This window comes from Leishmania braziliensis, chromosome 36 (assembly GCF_000002845.2).
Source record: "Leishmania braziliensis MHOM/BR/75/M2904 complete genome, chromosome 36".
Classification (NCBI taxonomy): domain Eukaryota; phylum Euglenozoa; class Kinetoplastea; order Trypanosomatida; family Trypanosomatidae; genus Leishmania; species Leishmania braziliensis.
Window position 1 is genome coordinate 1102960 of NC_009327.2, and position 18877 is coordinate 1121836.

At 53.9% G+C, this 18877-nt stretch overlaps 6 protein-coding genes across 6 annotated transcripts; all 6 read left to right on the forward strand.

Annotated features, from left to right (window-relative positions):
* Positions 1–1011: 1011 nt before the first annotated feature.
* LBRM_35_2890 (transportin2-like protein) lies at positions 1012–3828 on the forward strand (the record flags this gene model as incomplete). The annotated part of the gene is made up of 1 exon (XM_001568859.2): positions 1012–3828. One exon carries the CDS (start codon positions 1012–1014, stop codon positions 3826–3828), a length of 2817 nt encoding a protein of 938 aa, XP_001568909.1.
* Positions 3829–4583: 755 nt separating this feature from the next.
* On the forward strand, positions 4584–6185 carry LBRM_35_2900 (putative mitochondrial ATP-dependent zinc metallopeptidase; the record flags this gene model as incomplete). Its single annotated transcript, XM_001568860.1, has 1 exon — positions 4584–6185. One exon carries the CDS (start codon positions 4584–4586, stop codon positions 6183–6185), a length of 1602 nt encoding a protein of 533 aa, XP_001568910.1.
* Positions 6186–7235: 1050 nt separating this feature from the next.
* LBRM_35_2910 (conserved hypothetical protein) lies at positions 7236–11564 on the forward strand (the record flags this gene model as incomplete). Its single annotated transcript, XM_001568861.2, has 1 exon — positions 7236–11564. One exon carries the CDS (start codon positions 7236–7238, stop codon positions 11562–11564), a length of 4329 nt encoding a protein of 1442 aa, XP_001568911.1.
* A 929-nt stretch (positions 11565–12493) lies between these two features.
* LBRM_35_2920 (conserved hypothetical protein) lies at positions 12494–13513 on the forward strand (the record flags this gene model as incomplete). The annotated part of the gene is made up of 1 exon (XM_001568862.1): positions 12494–13513. The coding sequence occupies one exon, from the start codon at positions 12494–12496 to the stop codon at positions 13511–13513; it is 1020 nt and encodes a 339-aa protein (XP_001568912.1).
* Positions 13514–14189: 676 nt separating this feature from the next.
* Positions 14190–15044, forward strand: LBRM_35_2930 (conserved hypothetical protein; the record flags this gene model as incomplete). Its single annotated transcript, XM_003723192.1, has 1 exon — positions 14190–15044. One exon carries the CDS (start codon positions 14190–14192, stop codon positions 15042–15044), a length of 855 nt encoding a protein of 284 aa, XP_003723240.1.
* Positions 15045–15859: 815 nt separating this feature from the next.
* LBRM_35_2940 (conserved hypothetical protein) lies at positions 15860–18877 on the forward strand (the record flags this gene model as incomplete). Its single annotated transcript, XM_001568863.2, has 1 exon — positions 15860–18877. The coding sequence occupies one exon, from the start codon at positions 15860–15862 to the stop codon at positions 18875–18877; it is 3018 nt and encodes a 1005-aa protein (XP_001568913.2).

The following is an 18877-nucleotide window of genomic DNA, read 5'->3' on the forward strand; positions in this document are numbered from 1 at the left end:
TCAAAGGGGTCGCCCTTTCCGGGCGCGCGCTTTTAAAAGCTTGTCTTTCCGAGGTTCTTTTATGTGGCGCGGGGTGTTTTGCGGGAACGATCCCTTCCTGTTTGCCCGGGGTGGGGTGGTTGTTGTGTTTTGCCTGCGGCGGTGTGGGCCTCGCTGGGAAACGCGTCGCGGGGCGGTCTGCCGCTCTTGTTCTTTTTTGGGGTTTTTGCGGGGGCGGGGGGGCTGGACACCCTCACCCCGCCAACGCCCAGGCGCCTCTGGGGGCGGGGCAAAGCGCCTGCGACGCAGGGAGGGCCGATGCGGCGTGTCGCTGCGGGCGTCGGCGAGCAGGTCCTGGACGGTGTTGCGTCAGAGCAACCCGCGGCAGCGAACACGCTTGTGCCGCCCCGGTGGTGGTGGTGGTGGGGTCCGCGTGGCTTGACGGCGTCCCGCCCGGCCCTCGTTGCCCGGTGGCAGGGGGCCTAGGCCGCCCCGAGGGATGCGCCGGGTGGCTGCGGGGCGGCCTGTGGGGCGTGGGTCGGTGGCGCTTGGGGCAGAGGTCGCCCTCCGACGGCTGTCTCGGCGCGGTGCTGTGGCGCGCGTGTGCCCAGGGCCGCCATTGCCCCACGCGATGGGCCTGCGACGCGCCAGGTGGAGTAGGACTTGGCTAATGCTGAGTGGCAGAACGGGCGCGTTGGAATGTGCGAGGTGAAAAGTGGGAGGATGTAGTGGAGTCCCATGTATTTATTTAGCGCTGGGTTTTTCTGACGGCCGTGAATGAATCAAGCATAGTTCTTTTTTGTCAGTGGCTGACGTTTTCGCTTTGCGGCGAAGGTATTTTGTACTGATGGTCAGTACTTTCGCATGTTTAAAGTCGTTGTGGGATACTCTGAGGGCCCTTATTTTTCACTTTGATCCAGGTGATGTTTCTTGACCATCTTGTCTTTTTTCTCGTCTGGCTTGTCAGCCCTTTTTCCTTCGAAAGTCTCTCATATGTAATCAGCACCATACTGTATAAAATAGTTGACTATCATGTATACACCGACCGAAGGAGATTTGGTGAATGTGATCCAGCTGCTTCACAACAATGGAGTTGAGGTGTCCAATTCGAAGGCGGCATACACCCAGCTCAAGCAGTACGAGTCGAATCCTGCTTTTTGCATTCTGCTCTCCGCTGTTTTCGGAGCAGATGAAAATCCTGTAGCGGGTATGGTACTCCCAGTTTGTTGGTCTCAGTATCGTCAACTCGCTGGAATCACACTCAAAAACAATCTGACGTCTGTCCGCCATGCCCTTGGCGAAGACGCGGTGAAGGAAGCCGCACGCTTTGCGCTGAAGTCGCTTGCTAATCCTCCCGACACGCGAATTGCTCGTACTTCGGCGCAAGTGGTTGTCAAGGTAACTGCATTGACGTCACTTGAATGGTGGATGAGCTCGGGAGTTGGTGACCTTCCAAACATTTTGCTCAACGATCTGCTTCCATGCGGTGATTTAAAAACTCTCGCCGCACTATACTGCCTTCAGTACTTAATGGAAGATGTACCTAAGCAAATCGGTGAATCCAGCGGACAAATCATTCTGCGGGTTTCGCAACTGGCGGTTTCCCAGTGTGCCCCGGTGACGATAAGAAAAGCTGCCTTTCGTATGTGTTTCAACATTTATGAGCAATCATCGCTCCTTGACTGGAATGTTGACACGCTTTCGCCACTGCAGGTAGGCCTATCAAAAGCCAGTCAGAGTTTATCAAGTGTATGCACATCTCTGCTGGAGTGTTCGTGTTGTGAGGATCCGGCGTTCATGATTCTCGTTTTGCGCACCTGCTCATTGCTGCTGGACTACTTTGATTTTTTCACTCAGATAAGTCCGAGCGAAATGCAGAGGTACACAAACTGGTGGATCACTAATTCTGCTCAACTTATTCGCAATAGTCAGAACAGCATCAATGGCAAGGAGGAACTAGTTGCCGCAGCGATCGGCTTAATATCCACTACCGTAGATCTGTATGATCGAAACGGCGGGGAAACAGGCGCTGCTTTCCTCGTTTCTGGTGTATCACAGCTGATCTTCTCTTTAGCTCCAGCTCTTGTGCGCTATGCACTGCTCTCGGCAGAGGAGGTGGCAAGCATCATGGACACAGACGACTACCGTGTTCGGGATAGTACAGCTGTTAGTTTCGAAGTGAATGGTGGAACAAAAGATATTTCGGAGGATAACATGATGGACGATGATGCTGCGGCCATGACGCTGCGAAGCTCTGCTTTGAAACTAGTAGATGTGCTCAGCACGTTCTCGAGTGATGCAACATACCAGGCTTTCATCGGTCCTATTCAGCAGCTATGGAGCAGCAGTGAATGGCGCGAGAGAGAGGCCGGCATTGTCCTTGTTGGCACGATCGCTAACGGATGCGCACACGAGCTGAGCGCTGTGCTCGACTCTCTGGTGGAGCAGTTTCTTCAGTTTATCAGCAATCCATGTGAGCATGTCTGTGTCGTGAGCATTGCTGAGTGGTCCCTGTCACGGCTAAGTGAGACTGTCTTGAATTCGTCGCCTTGCACAATGGATAGGATTATTCCACTCCTTAGCTCGAGACTGAAGAGCACAAGCAAGCGGATTCAGATTACAAGTGTCAGCGCATTAAATGTGATTTACGGAGCCTTAGAGAACTACGGTAGCACATCGATGGTCATGCCTCACTTGCCATCGTTACTAGAGTCGGCCTGCGCGTGCCTGTCAGTGTATTCGACCACCAATCTCTCCCTCTTGGTTGATTTTCTGAGCAAGCTAATTGGCCTTCTCGGTGACCGGTCGACAGCTGAGAGGCTCTCTGCTCTACTTCAGGATGAGAGGACCAAGCGCGCATCATTGTTCGAGCAGTCTTACACAGCAATGTACATTCGAGAGGAGCCGAATGTTCTACTGGACAAAGACATTTTTTCCTTGGACCGTGCAATGATCGCTTTTATCTCGATCTACCCTAGCAACGAAGTGGCGATCCGGAATTTGAGCACCTGGAGTGATGTACTTGCAGACATCAAGAGCCGGAACGTCACGGATGACGCTGACCTTATTTTCAATACGCTGCTCATCTGCAACGCATACACCAATTCAGTTTCTACAGCGATCCTTGAGGAGTGGCTGAGGTCAACGTTGTGGGGTTTGCCGGTTTCTGCTGCGCATTTCCTGACAAACTCGAGAACACGCGAAGTGAAGGTAGCTGGGATTACCGTTTTATGCGGGCTCCTTCACGTTGTTGGATCGGCTGCACTGCCTACCGGCCTCCATGACACTCTCATGAGGTGGGGTACCAGCGAAGTATCTGAGGCCGAGGATCCGCAACTCAAAGAGCATCTTGTGCGGCTTATTGGGAAGACCACGTCATGCTACCCCGGCCAGCTCTCTGCGGTTGCGACAGAAGCTCTAAAGGCTGCAAACGCTGCGTTGCGAAGCGACGTCTTTGGCGACTCCGCTTACTACTTTTCTGCCATGGCTTTCGATCTATGTAGCGTTCTTGGTGCGATTCCAAACTGCGCGGCATTTTTTCGCATTGATACATTGTCACAGCTCATGGCACAGGCGGAGAACACAATAGACAAGTCGGAGGCTACTATTCATCTCTTCCAAGCACTCGTTCAACTACCAGCAGAGATTTTTTCAGGGATCTTTTCTTCTGCCATCAAGATCGTGTACAGCTGGCAACAGGCTGCGGTGCACTACCCTGGAACAAAGGAAGCGATTCAGTCGTTTTTGTTTCATGCCAGAAAGACATGCCCTAGTATGTTTCAGTCAATTCTTGAGGGTCTTCCTGCGGCTTTCCGAAACATGCTCGTATCTTTTTACCAGCTGCAGTAAGGGGAGAAAAAGAAGGTTAAGCTTCTTGTTTAAATAAAGCTGGTCTCTTTTCCTATGCCTCTTAGAAGCTACCGCACCAATGTTCTCAAAATGCCTCACATGTTTTTTTTTTTTCAAAAAGCGAGTTCATTGTCAATCTACCCCCTTTCAGGAGGCAAACTAACAAGATGTGGCTCTTCTTACGCCACCGCTATGTTCATTTCCTGTCTCTTTTGGAATATGATATCTCGTGACACTATCTTCCTGTGCTCCAGCGTTCGTATCTACTTGTTTCTCATTCCCTTTCTTACTCCTTTTCCTCAACTCTGCATTCGACTGCTGCAGTTTCATTGCTAAAAAGAAAAGCTACACAAGCAGCGACGACGTGCCACTGTTTGAAAATGCGAAGGTACATCAAGGATGCGACCCTGGTCGTCAACCGACGAACATTTGTGCTTCGCGTGAATGTCGGGCCTCTATCCCACTGTCAAACGACGCTGATTGTGGCGCCAGAGTTCCTTCAGAGGCGCGCGTACTATCCCGGCCCTGGGGCCTATCCTCCGCCACCGCCGCCACCACCACTACAATCGCACTACGCACAACCTATGTGGAGTCCATATAATGTCACGTATCCAGCTCCACCACCTCCCCTGCCGCAAGGAGGTGTGTCCTACGGCCAGACCCAGCCGCCGCTTCCAAGCGATCTGGGTACAAAGGAAAGGCCGATTGTGGTCGTTTCAGCCCCGCAGAAGGCTTCCTGGGCCACCCGCTTTTGGATGTTCTTGCTCTTCGGAATTGCTCTTAGCTGTTTTATCAGCCTGGTCGAGGAGTTCAACGATCGCTTTCAGGACGGCCAGTCTGCAAACAAGTCAGGATTTGCGCGCTCTGGCATATCTGGCTTGTTCGGCTCTGTCGACGTGAAACCGGTTAATCTGGATAACTTGGAGGTTACGTTTGACAGCATTCGCGGATGCGATGAGGCGAAGAAGGAGCTGGAGGAGATTGTGGAGTTTCTGAAGGACCCCGAGAAGTTCTACAACTTAGGTGGCCGGCTGCCAAAAGGTGCGCTGCTCACCGGTCCGCCAGGGTGCGGGAAAACCATGCTGGCAAAGGCGATTGCCAAGGAGGCCGGCGTGAGCTTCTTCTACGCCACCGGGAGTGAGTTCGATGAGATGTTTGTTGGCGTTGGCGCCCGCCGCGTTCGCGAGCTTTTCGCAGCCGCAAAGGCCAACTCGCCAGCTTTAATTTTCATCGACGAGGTGGACGCGTTAGGCGGTCGCCGCTCTCGTTCTGACCACAGCACCTCTCGCATGACGTTGAACCAGCTCTTAGCAGAGATGGACGGCTTCGACTCCGATGATGCCGTTATTGTTCTCGCTGCCACGAACACCCCTGAAACGCTGGATAAGGCACTCACGCGCCCCGGTCGTCTGGACACAACCATCACCGTTGACCCCCCGGATATGAAAGGACGTGCGGAGGTGGTTCAGGTGTACCTTGACAAGATTAAGACAGACAGTACGGTCAGTGCAATGGACATTGCACGCGGAACAACTGGCTTCACAGGTGCCGAGCTCAGCAACTTGGTGAATCTGGCAGCCATACGGGCCGCGGTGCTGAACAAGACGAAGGTGAGCAGCGAAGAGATAGAGTACGCCAAGGACCGCGTCATGATGGGGGCCGAGAGCAAGAAGATCGTGCCGGAGGAGGAGCGTCGTGTGACTGCGTTCCATGAGGGTGGCCATGCTTTGAGTGCGATCTTGCTGAGGGACGAGGGTGCCGATCCTGTGCACAAGGCAACCATCGTTCCCCGCGGCAACGGCATAATGGGACTCGTCCAGCAGCAGCCAGAGAGGGATAAGTACAGTCAAAGCAAGCGCCAGTGCCTAGCGCGCCTGAAGGTGTGTGTGGCGGGACGCGTCGGCGAAGAGATTCTTTTGGGCCCTGACGACATCACGACTGGTGCAGGTTCCGATTTTCAGCAGGCCACAAACATGGCCCGTCACATGGTGCGACAGTTTGGGTTCAGTGACGCCATGGGCTTCGTCGACTATGGAACTCCCGATACGGCCGAAGGCGCCTACATATCAGATGAGACGAAACTCAAAATCGAAAAAGAGGTGCATCGCCTTGTTGAGCGGGCCTACGTCGAAACCAAGGAGCTTCTTCTTAGCCATCGCGCCGATCTGGAGGCTATCGCTAACAACCTGCTCAAGTATGAAACTCTCAGTGGCAAGGATCTTGAGAAGATTTTGAAGGGCGAGGCTATCCCAGAGCGACCTCCGCGCCTCTCACATGCTGCGGAAAGCAAGGCTGCACCGCCACGAGGCGGAAACAGTGACCAGCCAAGCGGTCAGAGAACCATTCCAATCTCATAGCATTTTTGTGACAGATCGGTGCTGAGCATGGGAGTGGCTCACAGCACTGCAAGGCTGCCCCAGTGCGCTGGAACGCACCGAACCTCTTTTCTCTGAGAGCCGGAAGATTTCTATTGTATGCGTGTGTGTGTATACTAATCAAGTTTCTCCATCTAACTTTTTCTCATTTTCGCATCTCGCTTTTCACGACGCTGTCCGCCTTGTTGTGTTTCTCTACAGTCGACAGCTTTCAGAGAGCTGTTTCTGGTTTTCATATTGCTGAGTGCATTTTCTTTTTTCGTGTGTGCCCCCTACTCTCTCCTGTATGTCGTGTGTATGTCTACACTGTGGCTCCTGAGCTTTTGTGTTTCGTGTCCTTTTCCGAGACATGCAAGAGGCGGTGGGCGCGCTTCTCTTTTCTCTTTCCAAGCGAAAAAATGGCGGCAATTCTTAAGCGTACAGGCCACACTCTCATAGGAAGAAGAGCAGCGTGCCGCTTGATCGTTGCGCACTCTGTTTAGCTAGCAGGAGTGTAGTATACCTCGCCAGGGAAAGACACTAAAATGCTTTCAACATTTCCATCTTCTGGAATCCTCTACTGGTGCTACTGTGTCTCTGCCAAACATACTGTGCTTGTGGAAGTGCCAAGGAAGCCATGGCGTCTTGGTGTTTCTTCTGTATTACACAGTCTGTTTCCATGAAAATGTTCGAAACTGAAGAAGCCAATAAGAGGCGGCAGATAAACGGGTCGGGGCACGTACAGCATGTCAGTACTTTTTTCAGTGCAACAGGCAGGAACGGCAGGGCCACACAAAACGAGGCGTACTGTGAAATCAAGAGAAGCTGCGCAGTCGGGCTTAGCTCAGCAAGTTCTTATTTGGTCCACATGCCAGCGCTCATCTCCTCATCATGGTCCTCATTTCATTGGCCAACCCTTCCTTCAGCTTTCTCCACCTTCGGTTTCCATCCGCTTCACTAGAAGTTCTCGCAGGAGAGCAATAGGTATAGAACACAGTGGATTCAGTAGTGACTTTGGCACCGCTCTACACACACACACTACACGTCTCAAGAATGATGAGGAGGGCAAGGAGTGGAAGCTCTACCCGATGCCTCTCCCTATCGTATAAGGGATGTATTGGATATCCAACACAGTGGAGTTCGTTGCGCCACCAGTCGCAGAACTCCCTCGGCGGGTCGCGCGACCGCCAGCGTGGCCAGCCAAACGCTGACCCTAACACCGGTTCCCAAATATCTGTCGTGGAGTCACCTGATCTTACACCGCACCTTCAGTTCGGACTCAACAACCTCGAGCACGTCAAGTTGCCTGACATGTCCGATGAGGCTCGGCGGCGCAGCGACATTGACAAGGAGCGTGAGATGCGAGCAAAGTTTGGCCAGTATGGCCCCGGCGAGAGGTTGACAAAGAGCTCTCCGCAGATGCGGCGCGACATGCTGGAGGAGCAGCAGGACATCGATGGTCTACCCTGGGAGGTTCGGTGGCGTAAGTCTCTTATCCCGACCTCGGAGGAGGTAATTCAGGATATCCGCGATCGCTTCGACTTGTTCATCCAGGATCCTATCGAGCGTGAGCAGGAGTGGTATCTGCACTGGAAGGACCGGTCTTTCAAAATTCAAAAAGATCGGATGATATGGCCGCAGGGCTACACGGACTACCTAGATCACTACGACGAAAATGGTCGCCGTCGCGTGCTGCCTACCGATCAGCGGTGGTCCGACTCTTCCTGGAAGCACCTCGCTGACACCCGCTACAAAGACCGCATGTGGCTCATCGAGGGCGAGGAGCGCAAAGCCGTTCACCAGAGCTTGCAAACGGACTGGGCACTGTTGAAAGAAGAGGAGCAGCGTCAGTCTGAAATGGCCGACGTCTACCACGGCATTCTCTCTGGTGTCGTTGACCTCGATCCAGACCAGACATACCAGGCACTCTCTGGTACTGCTGATCCTCTCGAGGTGGCCAAGACAAAGATGAAACTGCAGGCTTACGGGGCGCATCAGGCCCTCACGGCAGGGAAGGGAGAACTCAACCCCGCACAAATCGATCCGATATCTGGCTTTCCTAAGGCAGATATGGAACCACTTCCAACCGGGATTACTGTGGAGCAGGGCGCCGCTATCGCGACTCAGGCGTGCATTCAGTACGAGATGCTGGAGCAAGGGGCGGAGGCCTCGCGGCAGGCTGGCCACGACCCAGTAGTAGCAGCGGTGAAGGCGCACCACACAACGTCGAAGCAGTACGGCGACCGTCCAATGCTGCGTGCGCAGGTTGAGGCAAATATCAAGAAAGTCAAGGAGCTTGAGGCTGAGCGACAGATGCTGGAACCCGGGAAAACGACTCGTGCCCTGACTGACGGAGAGACGGTGGGAAAGATCGAGGCTTTGCTTCTTGCGGAGGCAGCGGAAGTGCAGCCAGAAGTTTCTCAGACCCACCTCAAAGCGTCTGCGACACCGGCCGAGTCAGTGCCAGGAGCTGTTGAGGCGTCTACGTCGGCAGGGTTTATCCACATCACTGAGAGACCGCAAAACGCGGAACCAGACGTACCAAGCGAGCTTTTTCGTGTTCCACACTCCAGAGAGCTGAATGAGATGCCGAAATGGTATCGAGAGACTCTCGTCGAGACGGAACCGATGATTCGACAGTATAGCATGGTGCACGACCCCCTGGAGGAGAAACAGCCAGAAAAGGAGTACTACCTTCCTCCGCCGCTGCGCGACAGTGACCGGGTGACGCTGGACGACGCCCCGTCAGGTGAGTCTGCGTTTGATGAAATGAAGATGCATAAACTCAAGTCTTTGCCGGAGCTGGTAGCCGGGTACAAGCCGCTTCCGTTGTTTCGCGAGGTTGCGAAGGATGGCTCGCTTGAGGGTGCTACTGAGGCACAGGAAAAGGAGATGAAGGAGAAGAAGCTTGTGAACAAGGACGGTAAACCTCTGAAGAAGTCGGAGCGCCAGCGGCTCGAGCGCCAGGAGCGGCTGCGCAAGTCAAAGCTGTCGTACGACTCCGATATTCTACTGCCCAATTTGCCGTGGGAGACAGACTCCATTGTGGATCCGTACCGTGGTGTCGATGCCGTGGATGCAGTCAAGTTCGACAAGGAGGACCTCGAGAAGACGTGGCGGGCTTATCGAGACGCATTTCAGCAGGCTCTGACTGAATTCGGGAACCTTACTCAGGTGACGAGCGAGGACAAGTGCGAGAAGATGCTGTACGACACAATGGAGCGCTTCCGCGAAGGGAGCATCGGCGATCATCCAGATGTGCCCAAGGAGCAGGAGGAAGTGTTTCGCCTTATCTTCGAGGCCCACACGAAGCACTTTCTCGCCGACTTCTACAAGTTCAAGGGGAATCGCACCACCGAGGCGAACACCGTTAAGGCAGAGGCAGACGAGATTCTTCGACGCGCATCTGCGAAGAGCAAGCTGCTAGGAAGAAACTTCATGAATTTTGTCGAGGAGATGACGTCCCTCGAGCTTGACACGATTCGCAAGAACCCGGTACAGCGCTACACGATCATGGTGCGCGACCGTAAGTATGAGCCCCTTTCCCAGCCCTTCATGAGGTGGATCAAGAATGAGCTGGGTGAGTTCATTATCACGGAGTTCCAGAGTGCCGAGCAACTGGAGACCCACAAAGAGTTTCTCCACCGTCACCTCAACGATGCCTACGTCAGATGCCCTTCCCGCGTTGACGGTATCAAGGACTCGTCCCGTGACGCGGCAGTGGAGGCGTTTTATCAGTGGTGTCGTGGTGCATTGGCATTCTACGCGGGCAAGAAGTTTCATCGCATGTTCATCGACTTCGCCGACAGCCGCTTTCGCTCCCGCGCCGAGGAGCTTTTTGAGGACTCGATCGAGCTCTTCTCCAACTATGCTAAGGCCAGCAAGGATATTGTGCAGATTCCAGTACCCGACTCTGACCCGCCTTACGAATATGATGAGAAGGAGTTCCTCGATGGGGAGAATGCCGTCTTTGCAGAAATCACTGGGCACCTCGACAAGGCCGAAGCGTTGTGGCACTCCGGCAGCAGTAAACGCTGGTACCCTTTGACGGACGAAACAGAGTACATGTGGTTCAACGAACGCCGAGGTCGTCTCACACTCGCGACAGACATCTCTGATCGCTGCTTGGAGAACGTGAACAAGAAGACACACCCGTCCATCCACCCGTTCCCTGAGCGCGCGCGTGTGTTCTTGGAAGGGGCACCTCTTACTCAGGAAACTGCAGAGCATCTGTGGCTGCGCTACATGGGCGACTTGTACTGGGAGCACTCGGAGTTCATGCAGCGACAGGGCCGCTTCCAGACCAGCTGGTCCTACCGCGAGAAGTGCCTCAACTTGTATCATCTGGCGGTACGCACAGCGCGCGAGCGGCTCCCCGCGTCGTGGAAGGCGCCGCTACTCACAGAGGCAAAGTACATGCTTCGTGTCTACGAGCCTGGTGATCACGTACTGCGACACCTGCAGGATGTGGAGACGGTGGTGGATAAACTCTTTGCACAAGGTGAGCCCCGCCACTGGATTGAGCCGTTCAGCGAGCTGCCGTACCGGGTTGCTGTCGTGCATGCAAACCTGCCTGCCTACGGCGAGGCCATCACAAAGGAGGTGCACCGTCGTCTGAAGTGGCAGCCGTCAAACGAACTTTTATTGAAGGATATGGAGCTGCGCGCTCGTGGCGGCTCTGTGACGCCACAGCTGATTCCGTACTACAACACGCTTAATGCAGCTGCAGAGACGTTGTTCCGGCGCAAAATACTTAAGTGGCGCGCCAAGGAGCACGAAGGCTCTGATCCCTTCCTCTTCTGGACTCACATGTACTTTGCCTTTCGTGTGCATCCAAAGGACCGGGACGAGGTACAGAGGATGTGGGACATGTATGAGCCAGCATATGTATACATCTACACCCAGTGCGCGTTGGCGTCGCGCATTCGAGGCCACCGCCTCATCAACGATGCGCTGAGGCGCTTGTGCCAGATTCTGCTGGCTGGTGACCGAGCTCAGAAGCTTACGTTGATGGAGGAGCTGACCAAGGTGCGCGAGAAGATGGCACACTTGATTGACCGCAGGGAGCTGGATCGCACGATCAACGCCCTCGAAGCGCACCTTGAGGACCCTGCACAGCAAGCGTATACATATGGAACGTCATTGCTTTACAAGGAGGCTATGCTGCACGAAAAGGTCGCACGCAACCCGTTGCTACGAACGCAGATGGCGGCAAAAGAGTACACGGAGATGCGCAAAAGGCAGGAGGAGCTGCGCGTCAACGGGACGACAATGAACCCTCAACAGGCGGCGAGGATGCAGGAGAAGGAGGGTGGACTCGATGACGAATCCCTCGACGCCCAACCAAGCTTGACCACAAAAGAAATGTTTGCCGAAAAGTAAGCAAGTGTGTGTACATCTTCGCCCCTCTTCCCTCTACAACACTCTTCTTCGCCACTTGCTTCAAAAGACCGAGCATTGGTGTGGCGCACAGGCGGGGTCCCTGACATGCAGTTGTCTAGAGGCAATGCTTTGAGTTTTTTCCCCTTTATCCTTGTGAAGCGTTTTTCGACTCCTTTCTAGTGTTCCTCCTTGGAGCAGAGGACGCTTCTTTACTCTCTTGAGGCCTCGTACTTCACAGCGAATATTTGGTACAATTCAAGTCGTGTGGAAGAAAAAGCAACCCATGATGGACGATCACATTGCAATGCTCTCGTCCGGATATCCTGCCGCACAAGAAAGCACAACCAGAACTTGCCAGACGCTGGAGGTAAAGACAAATGGTGCATGTTTTTTTTCCTTGTCTGCGACCTGAGGCAGGCAGAGCAAGCGTCCGCCCTTCACTTGCCGCCTTCTCTCCCTCTTACTATTTGGTGGTTGTGTAGGTGCGTACATTCTGCTTGCTCTCCCACTGAGCCACTTTACGCAGGAACGTCTCAGGCTCCTCTGCAGTGTGTGTGTGTGTGTTTAACTGCCCTATTCAAGAGTTCTTCAACGATCTTTTAAATTCATTACCCACCAGTTCGATTTGCAAGCTGGATTTGCGTGCCGCGTAAAGGTGCAGAGGGCTTGAGGCAGAAGAGGGTTTTGGGAGACCCTCTTTCTTTTCTGAAAGAACGCCTTTTCTTTTTCTCTGGAATGCAAAGCAAAGTTCCTCGCCCACCGAGTGAAAAACACACATCCGTTAAGCAAACAGTTCTTACTCATATTGTCCTTCGACTTTTTCTTAACCTTTCTGAAGTTTTAGTGGCGGATTTCACAAAAAACTAGGAATCGCTTTTTTCCCTTTGCAACAATCGCTTGTCTGCCTGAGCGTCATCGTGAGCTGCAGAATGCCGCTCGTAAAGGCAGAGACAGATGAGCGCTTCGTGGCTGAGGTGGCTCAGAGCGTTGGCGGCGCTTGCGCTCGCATGAACGACCATGTTTCAGGCATGATAGAGGAGTACCTTCGGCGACGAATTCAGCAAGTGCACGACGACGCCAAACAAGAGCTCGATGTGGTGCGTAAACAGCTGGAGCGAAGGATTGCGGATGCCGAAGCGGCGAAGGCAGCGGAAGAGGAGCGTCACCAGAAGACAAAGACACAAGTGGCGCAGGCCGCTGTGGCACTGCAACAGATGCAAGCGAGGCTTCACCTCAAGCCCCTCTTTCACACATGGCGGCGCTGTGCTGACGTTCATCGGGAACGTCGCAGACTCGCTGTGGAGGCTCACATTCACATTGGGCGACTCGGCATGTTTCACGCGTACACGCAGTGGCGCCTGTTTGCAGCAGCGCGCCGTCAGAATCGGCTTGAGGCAAAGGAGATGCATAAACGTGACTGCCGCGAGCAGGAGCTACTTGGGCAGATCGAAGAGTACCAGCGGCAATTGGAGGTGGAGAGAGAAAAGGATAGCAGGTTGAGTGAGAAGCTCAAGGAGGCGTTTGTGCGGGGCATGTGCGCCTTGAACCGCGAGGCAGTGCATGTACTTCATGGCTCAGAAGAGAATCAGGACGAGGATGTGGAGGCGATAGCAGAAATCCTTAGCCGTGAGAGCAATTCACGCCACCGCTCTGTGGCGCCGGTCCACATGGATAGTTCTATTCCGAGCAACACGCACGCCCACGATGTTTGCCCGGTGCACCACGTTGATGCCAGAGGGAACTTTTATCATCCCTGCTTTGCTCTGGGGTACTGCGAGTACGATCGTCGCCAAGCTTCGCGCTCCCCAGTATCTTCTGGCGCTCCACCGAGTGCATCAGGGCCATTTGTGGTGTGCGCAGATCTACAAACCGCTCGCTCCATCGACAGCGGCCCCTTAGTACCGTTCCGCCGCCTATCGAAGTCATCAAAGACAAGGTGGAGAATGTAAAGAGAAGGATCAAAAATTACAGAAACAGGATAATCATACGCACCACTGCCCATGAGCAGTGCGTCATTCTTCCTGCTCAACCCAAGTACCGTTCATTTTCGCGCAAAATGTTCTCTTCATCGTCGAGGTCTCACAGCCTTCGCTTTTCTCGTGCACGCGAACTCACTGCGGCCTGTGCACGTCTCAGTAACGTACTTCTCGTTCAGCAAGCTGCGGTTGGTTGCTGCGGAAGCACCACCTTCCCGTGGCCGTGTCTTGAAATTGTATACCTTCACCTGGATGGTCAGTGTACCTGTACTTTCAACAGTTCGAAAGACAAGGAGAAGTGCACCAGCGTATGCATACCCCTTTTGTTCGCGCTCTAGAACGCATCCCCCCAGCAGGTATCGCGCTGGTCTCGTCTTTGTTTGCCTTTGCTGCTCTCTCAGTGCTTCTCGTGTATGTGTAATGATGAAGAGTGGCACATGTGGGCCTCTACGTGGTTGCGTACCGAATGTTTGGAGCTTAGCGTGTGGGCTGCTCATTTTAACGCAGCTTGCGCAGCGGAACTGTGCGCACAGAGATGAAAGGTGCAACTTCATGACTATTTTTTCCATTCTGGCTTCCACTATTTCATCTCTCAACACTGCCGAACAAAGAGGCGGCTCTACTAGATAAACGACGCGCTCGTGCTGCCATGAGTCGCCGTGTTAACGCAGAAGCCATGGGCCAGATCCTCGAAGCGCTCTTCCTGCTTCGCTCTTCACGGTTGGCAGAGGCGTTCACCGATGGATCTGCGCCATCTGTTTCCTCGGAGTACTCGACGCAGAAGCCCAGCTTGACCTCAGGAACTGCGGTAGACTGCGCGCGGCACCTTCTCCGCGATTCTGTTCTTTCTGCTATCGAAATTGAGTCCACGCAGTCTGATTCCTCATCCCTCTTGATTATCAAAGCAGATCCTTCTGTGACAGCCAAAAAGTCTGCCTACTCATTGAGCTCTTCAGCCACGTGGCGTCCACGGAAGGAGATCGGAACTGTGCTTGAGGGCCGTGACTTGCACAGGATCGACCTCTCCGGCACACGTTTGTCTGCTAGCTTTAATCGAAGCGATCTTTCCGAGGCTATTTTTATTGGCACCTACTTTGCGCACTGCACGTTCAACTTGTGTGACTTGCGGAAGGCAAATCTGGCAGGTGCTCAGTTTTACTCTTGCACATTCTTGTCTACCGACGCGTCCGCAGCAGCAGCACGTCGGGCGCATTTCTCTCATTGTGTGTTTCATAGGGCTGACCTGTCTGATTGGGATGCAGCTGGCGCCACCTTCTTTCAATGCAGCTTCACCTTATCTGACCTGTCCCGCTGGTCTGTGGACGGACAAACAACTGTAGTGAAGCCAACCAACTGGGGCTGTTGCCGTCGCTTAGACTGGGTGATGAGGCCAGGGAGCTCGGTGCGTGAGTGCCGCGTGGTCGGAGACGCAAATGCCACAACCGCCCTTTCATTGGCACCTGCTGAGAAGTCATCATGCAACCTGCCACGGGGGCATTACTGAGAAAGAAGTAGAAGTGGATATGAGACCAGTACTCACAATTCTCATCGCATTTGGGCTCACCGTGCTTTTCCTGCCTCTGTAGCTGTGCGCTGCAGCAGTCATCACAACTTCAGGGACTGAAGCGCACCTGGCCCAGTGCTTGTGCTGCACCTCGTATCCAAGTACACTTCTGGCAAACTAAATGAGTGACCAAAGCGCAATGGGGGAAAAGACTGAAGACGACCAAAAAGAACGGTCGACGCCATGCTAAAGATGGGCTCAGAATGAGGATTCGGCTGGCCTTTTTCTATGAACGACCATACCCAAGGAATGTTGAAAACCCTGTCGAGAGTGCAGCATCTCTGTCTTTCTCCTGTCTGTTGTCTTACGCTGCTTTCCACTTATCCCTACCAGTTTGGCCACCCCTCTTCTGCTCTTTGTGTTGACAGTTCTTCCACCTACATGGGTAGGTCTTTCCTTACTGTTTTATTTCTTGTCTGCGGAGCTACTTCTGTGGGCTCTCCCTTCGGAAGACGGGTCATGGTCGCGTGCGCCACTCAGACAGCCACATAAACCCAAGTATCCCTGTATGGAAGCAGCCTTTTGTCTGAGCCAAAGAGATCTCTTTATTTTCTGAAGCAGAAGCGTTGAAGGTCAGAGAGATCCTGAGGTGTCTTGCTGAATATCCGCACAGGCTTGAAGGGGAACGCGTAGAGGTGAAACTCTGCAGGTGGCCAACGCTCATTGTGAAGCAACAGCAACGTAATTATCCTTTTCCGAGTGCATCAGCACAGAGTGTATCACCTTTCTGCTCAGCAATTGATTTCTAGCTCACCATGTCACTAGCCGATGCTATCACTTTGCTGCGTGGGTTGTACGGGAGCACCAACAATGATCACAGAAAAGACTGCACTCTCCAACTGATGCAATGGGAGAAGGGTCTGCCCGCTGCAGATGTGGCACGGATCGGTATCGGACTTCTTAAGACGTCGAACGAAGGCGTGGCAGTTCAGGCGTATGGTGCGGTTCTGCTGCGCCACGCCTTGCACGCTCGCGTGCTACAAACAACACAACTCCCTGTGATGGATTTGTTCTCTTGGTACTGCAATGAGCCGACGTTAGGGCCTTTGTTGCGGGCGGACCTGATGGAGCTCCTCATCGAGTGCGTAATCTACTCAGAGGACGCGGTGGTCGATCAAATACTTGGGTCCCTGTGCGCAGGAATCGAATCCCAGCCCCGTCGAATGCTGCTTCTGAGCGAGTTGATAGTTGCGCTGGTCGAACCTGATTTCGATCGTGTGCCACGCGAGTCTATCGGGAGGCTGAAGCGCAGTGTGACGAAGCAGGGAAGTCAGCTTCTGAGTGCCGTCACCATGAGTCTGTACACGTACTACATGGCCTCTGGTGGTGAGCAGTCCACGGCGCTGGCGCCGGACTTGGGGCCGTGCGTCGAGGCTGCGTTCAACATGATTGGTATCCTCGCCCCTCAGCTACAGTTCTGTGTATGGCAAGAACATAATCTGGCAGCAACGATGGAGGTACTACTGCGATGGGTGCCGGCGCAGCGTCCGGTTCTAACGTGCGCCACCGCCCTGCTGCGCTCCTACTCGGGCAGCGATGTTAACAAAGCGGCCGTCCTGCGCGTTCTGCTCACAATTGTGCTGCGGAAGATACCCGCATTGGTTGCTGAGGGTGACATTGCCGCGTTGGATGAAATTCTTAACCTAACGTTGGAGCTTCCCAAGGACTTTGTGCAGCTGGAGGGTGTGCTACTGGTTCAGAGCCTCATGCCGATCTTTTCCATACCCAGTATCTTGTTCGGGCAGGAGGCTGTGCAGCTGATGGAGCGCATGGGAGAAGAGGCGTTTCGCTATGTGGATGCGGTTGAAATCTATAACGGACTGCGTCTGCTGCTCCCCAAGAACCTATGCCATCCCACGCAAGGCAAGAGCCCAGAAGGGCAAGAGCTCTCTCGAGAGCAGTTTGGCTTTGTGCAGCTGTTTGAGGAGGTCTTTGCTGACTTCCGACGAGGTGCCAGCAAGATCTTGACTCAGCTAGCTCGCATGTACCCGGAGCGCACGAATCAGTATGTGCTGAGCCTCTTAGTCGACTTGCCTGACCCCCAAGGTACCCCAGAAGACCCGCGTACCCGCAATCACTTTGTGCGACAGAGTAGCCTGACGTTCGTCTACTGGGAGGCTACCCAGTTCATGATGGAGTGCCTCTCGGCCGCTTTCGAGTTATCGTCTGTGAATGTCAACGCGTGTGTGTCGACGTTGTTGGCCCATGAGCCCTCTGACGCGGTGCTCAGACCTGTCTATCTTAACATGCTCTCTTACTTCTGGAAGGTGCGCGACGGCGCTGACATGAATGTATGGGAGGGAACCATTAATATCCTTCTAAAGTGCATCGGCGATGAGGGTAGTCGATGCACTGACGACATCGACGTCTCCGCTGCGCGGCGCCGGGCGCACACGCTTCTGGTGCAAATGTGTGTCGAACACAGCCGCCGCTTTGTACCACGGACTCCTTCTCTGATGAAACAGCTGGAGCCGATGCTGATGCGTGCGAATGGAATGGAGCGTTCCCTCCTGTACGAGGCCCTTATTGCTCTCACAGCTATTCTGCCAGCTCACGAGTCTGACGCCTACTTGCAGACAATCGTGAACCCGCTTGTGAACATGCTGGCCACTTCTCCAGCTCTCCAAAGCCAAAAGATATTCAATCACATTATGTGCGCAGCTACACCAGACGACAAGGACGCGAGGGGTGTGCTGCAAGGATGTTTGAACACGATCGCCGCCGTCTTTCGTCGTTGCCAGATGACACCATACGTGGTAGAGAAGGCAACGCAACTGTTCCCACTGATCGGCCACCTGCTCTTGAGCATCCACAGTATGCAGCCGAGCGATCTACCGCCTGAGTACCGCAGCATACTTGAGCAGGAAGCGGGAGAAAGAGATCTGTTTTTGCCTGGTAAGACACGCAAGAGTGATGCACACTTGGCCAACGCACTGCGTGGAGCTCGCGCTATTCTTATGAATATTCGTGTCGCTCTATACCAAGTCTTTGGAGAACTGAGCCCCATTTTGCCAGCGGAACGGTTTGGTGAAGTCATCACTGCCCTCACAACCAGCGCTCAGATACCCACACATGTTACTCGCTCTCTCACGGAGAAGTGCTTGCTTCCGATTGGCAAGGAGCACCCGACGTTGCTAATTTACATTTTTCAACTTCTCCACCGATTTTTCGCTCAGCGAAAGGAGCAGGTGCGTCAGCAACGGGTGGAGGAGGCAAGGGTGCGCAATACATGTGATGATGTGGTGGAGTCGAAGCAATGGCTCTACTACGCAAAAGATGTGATCAAGTTTATGCGGAGCCATGTGCTGGACAGCCACTCATGGAAGCGCGACAAAGCGCTTCTTCTCGCGGCGGCAGAGGTGGCGATGAGCATTTTTGAAAGCGGCGCTGACAACCGTACAGCACAGAGTTTTCTCATCTCCATCGTTAACCTCACCACAGACACCACAGTCTCACCGGAGGTGGAAGCGGCCTTGACGGAGGTGCGCGTGGTGGTCTATTCGCGGCTCGTCTCGTACGTGACCCAGACTTTGGACGGCGAATTGCCGCCTCGCGAACGTGAAAATGTGGCTTACGGGATCAGCGAACCCTACGTGAGGCTCTTTCCCAATCTTGCACCATCCTTGACAATGGCCGGGATTTCACAGGAGCAGCAGGAGCTGCTGAATGCACATCTCCTAATCGTTGGCAACTTTGCTGGGCAGCGCCGAAAGGTGAAAGAGTTCTTGATGAACATGGCAAAGGCGAATGTCGAGGCGTCCAGGAAAGTCTGA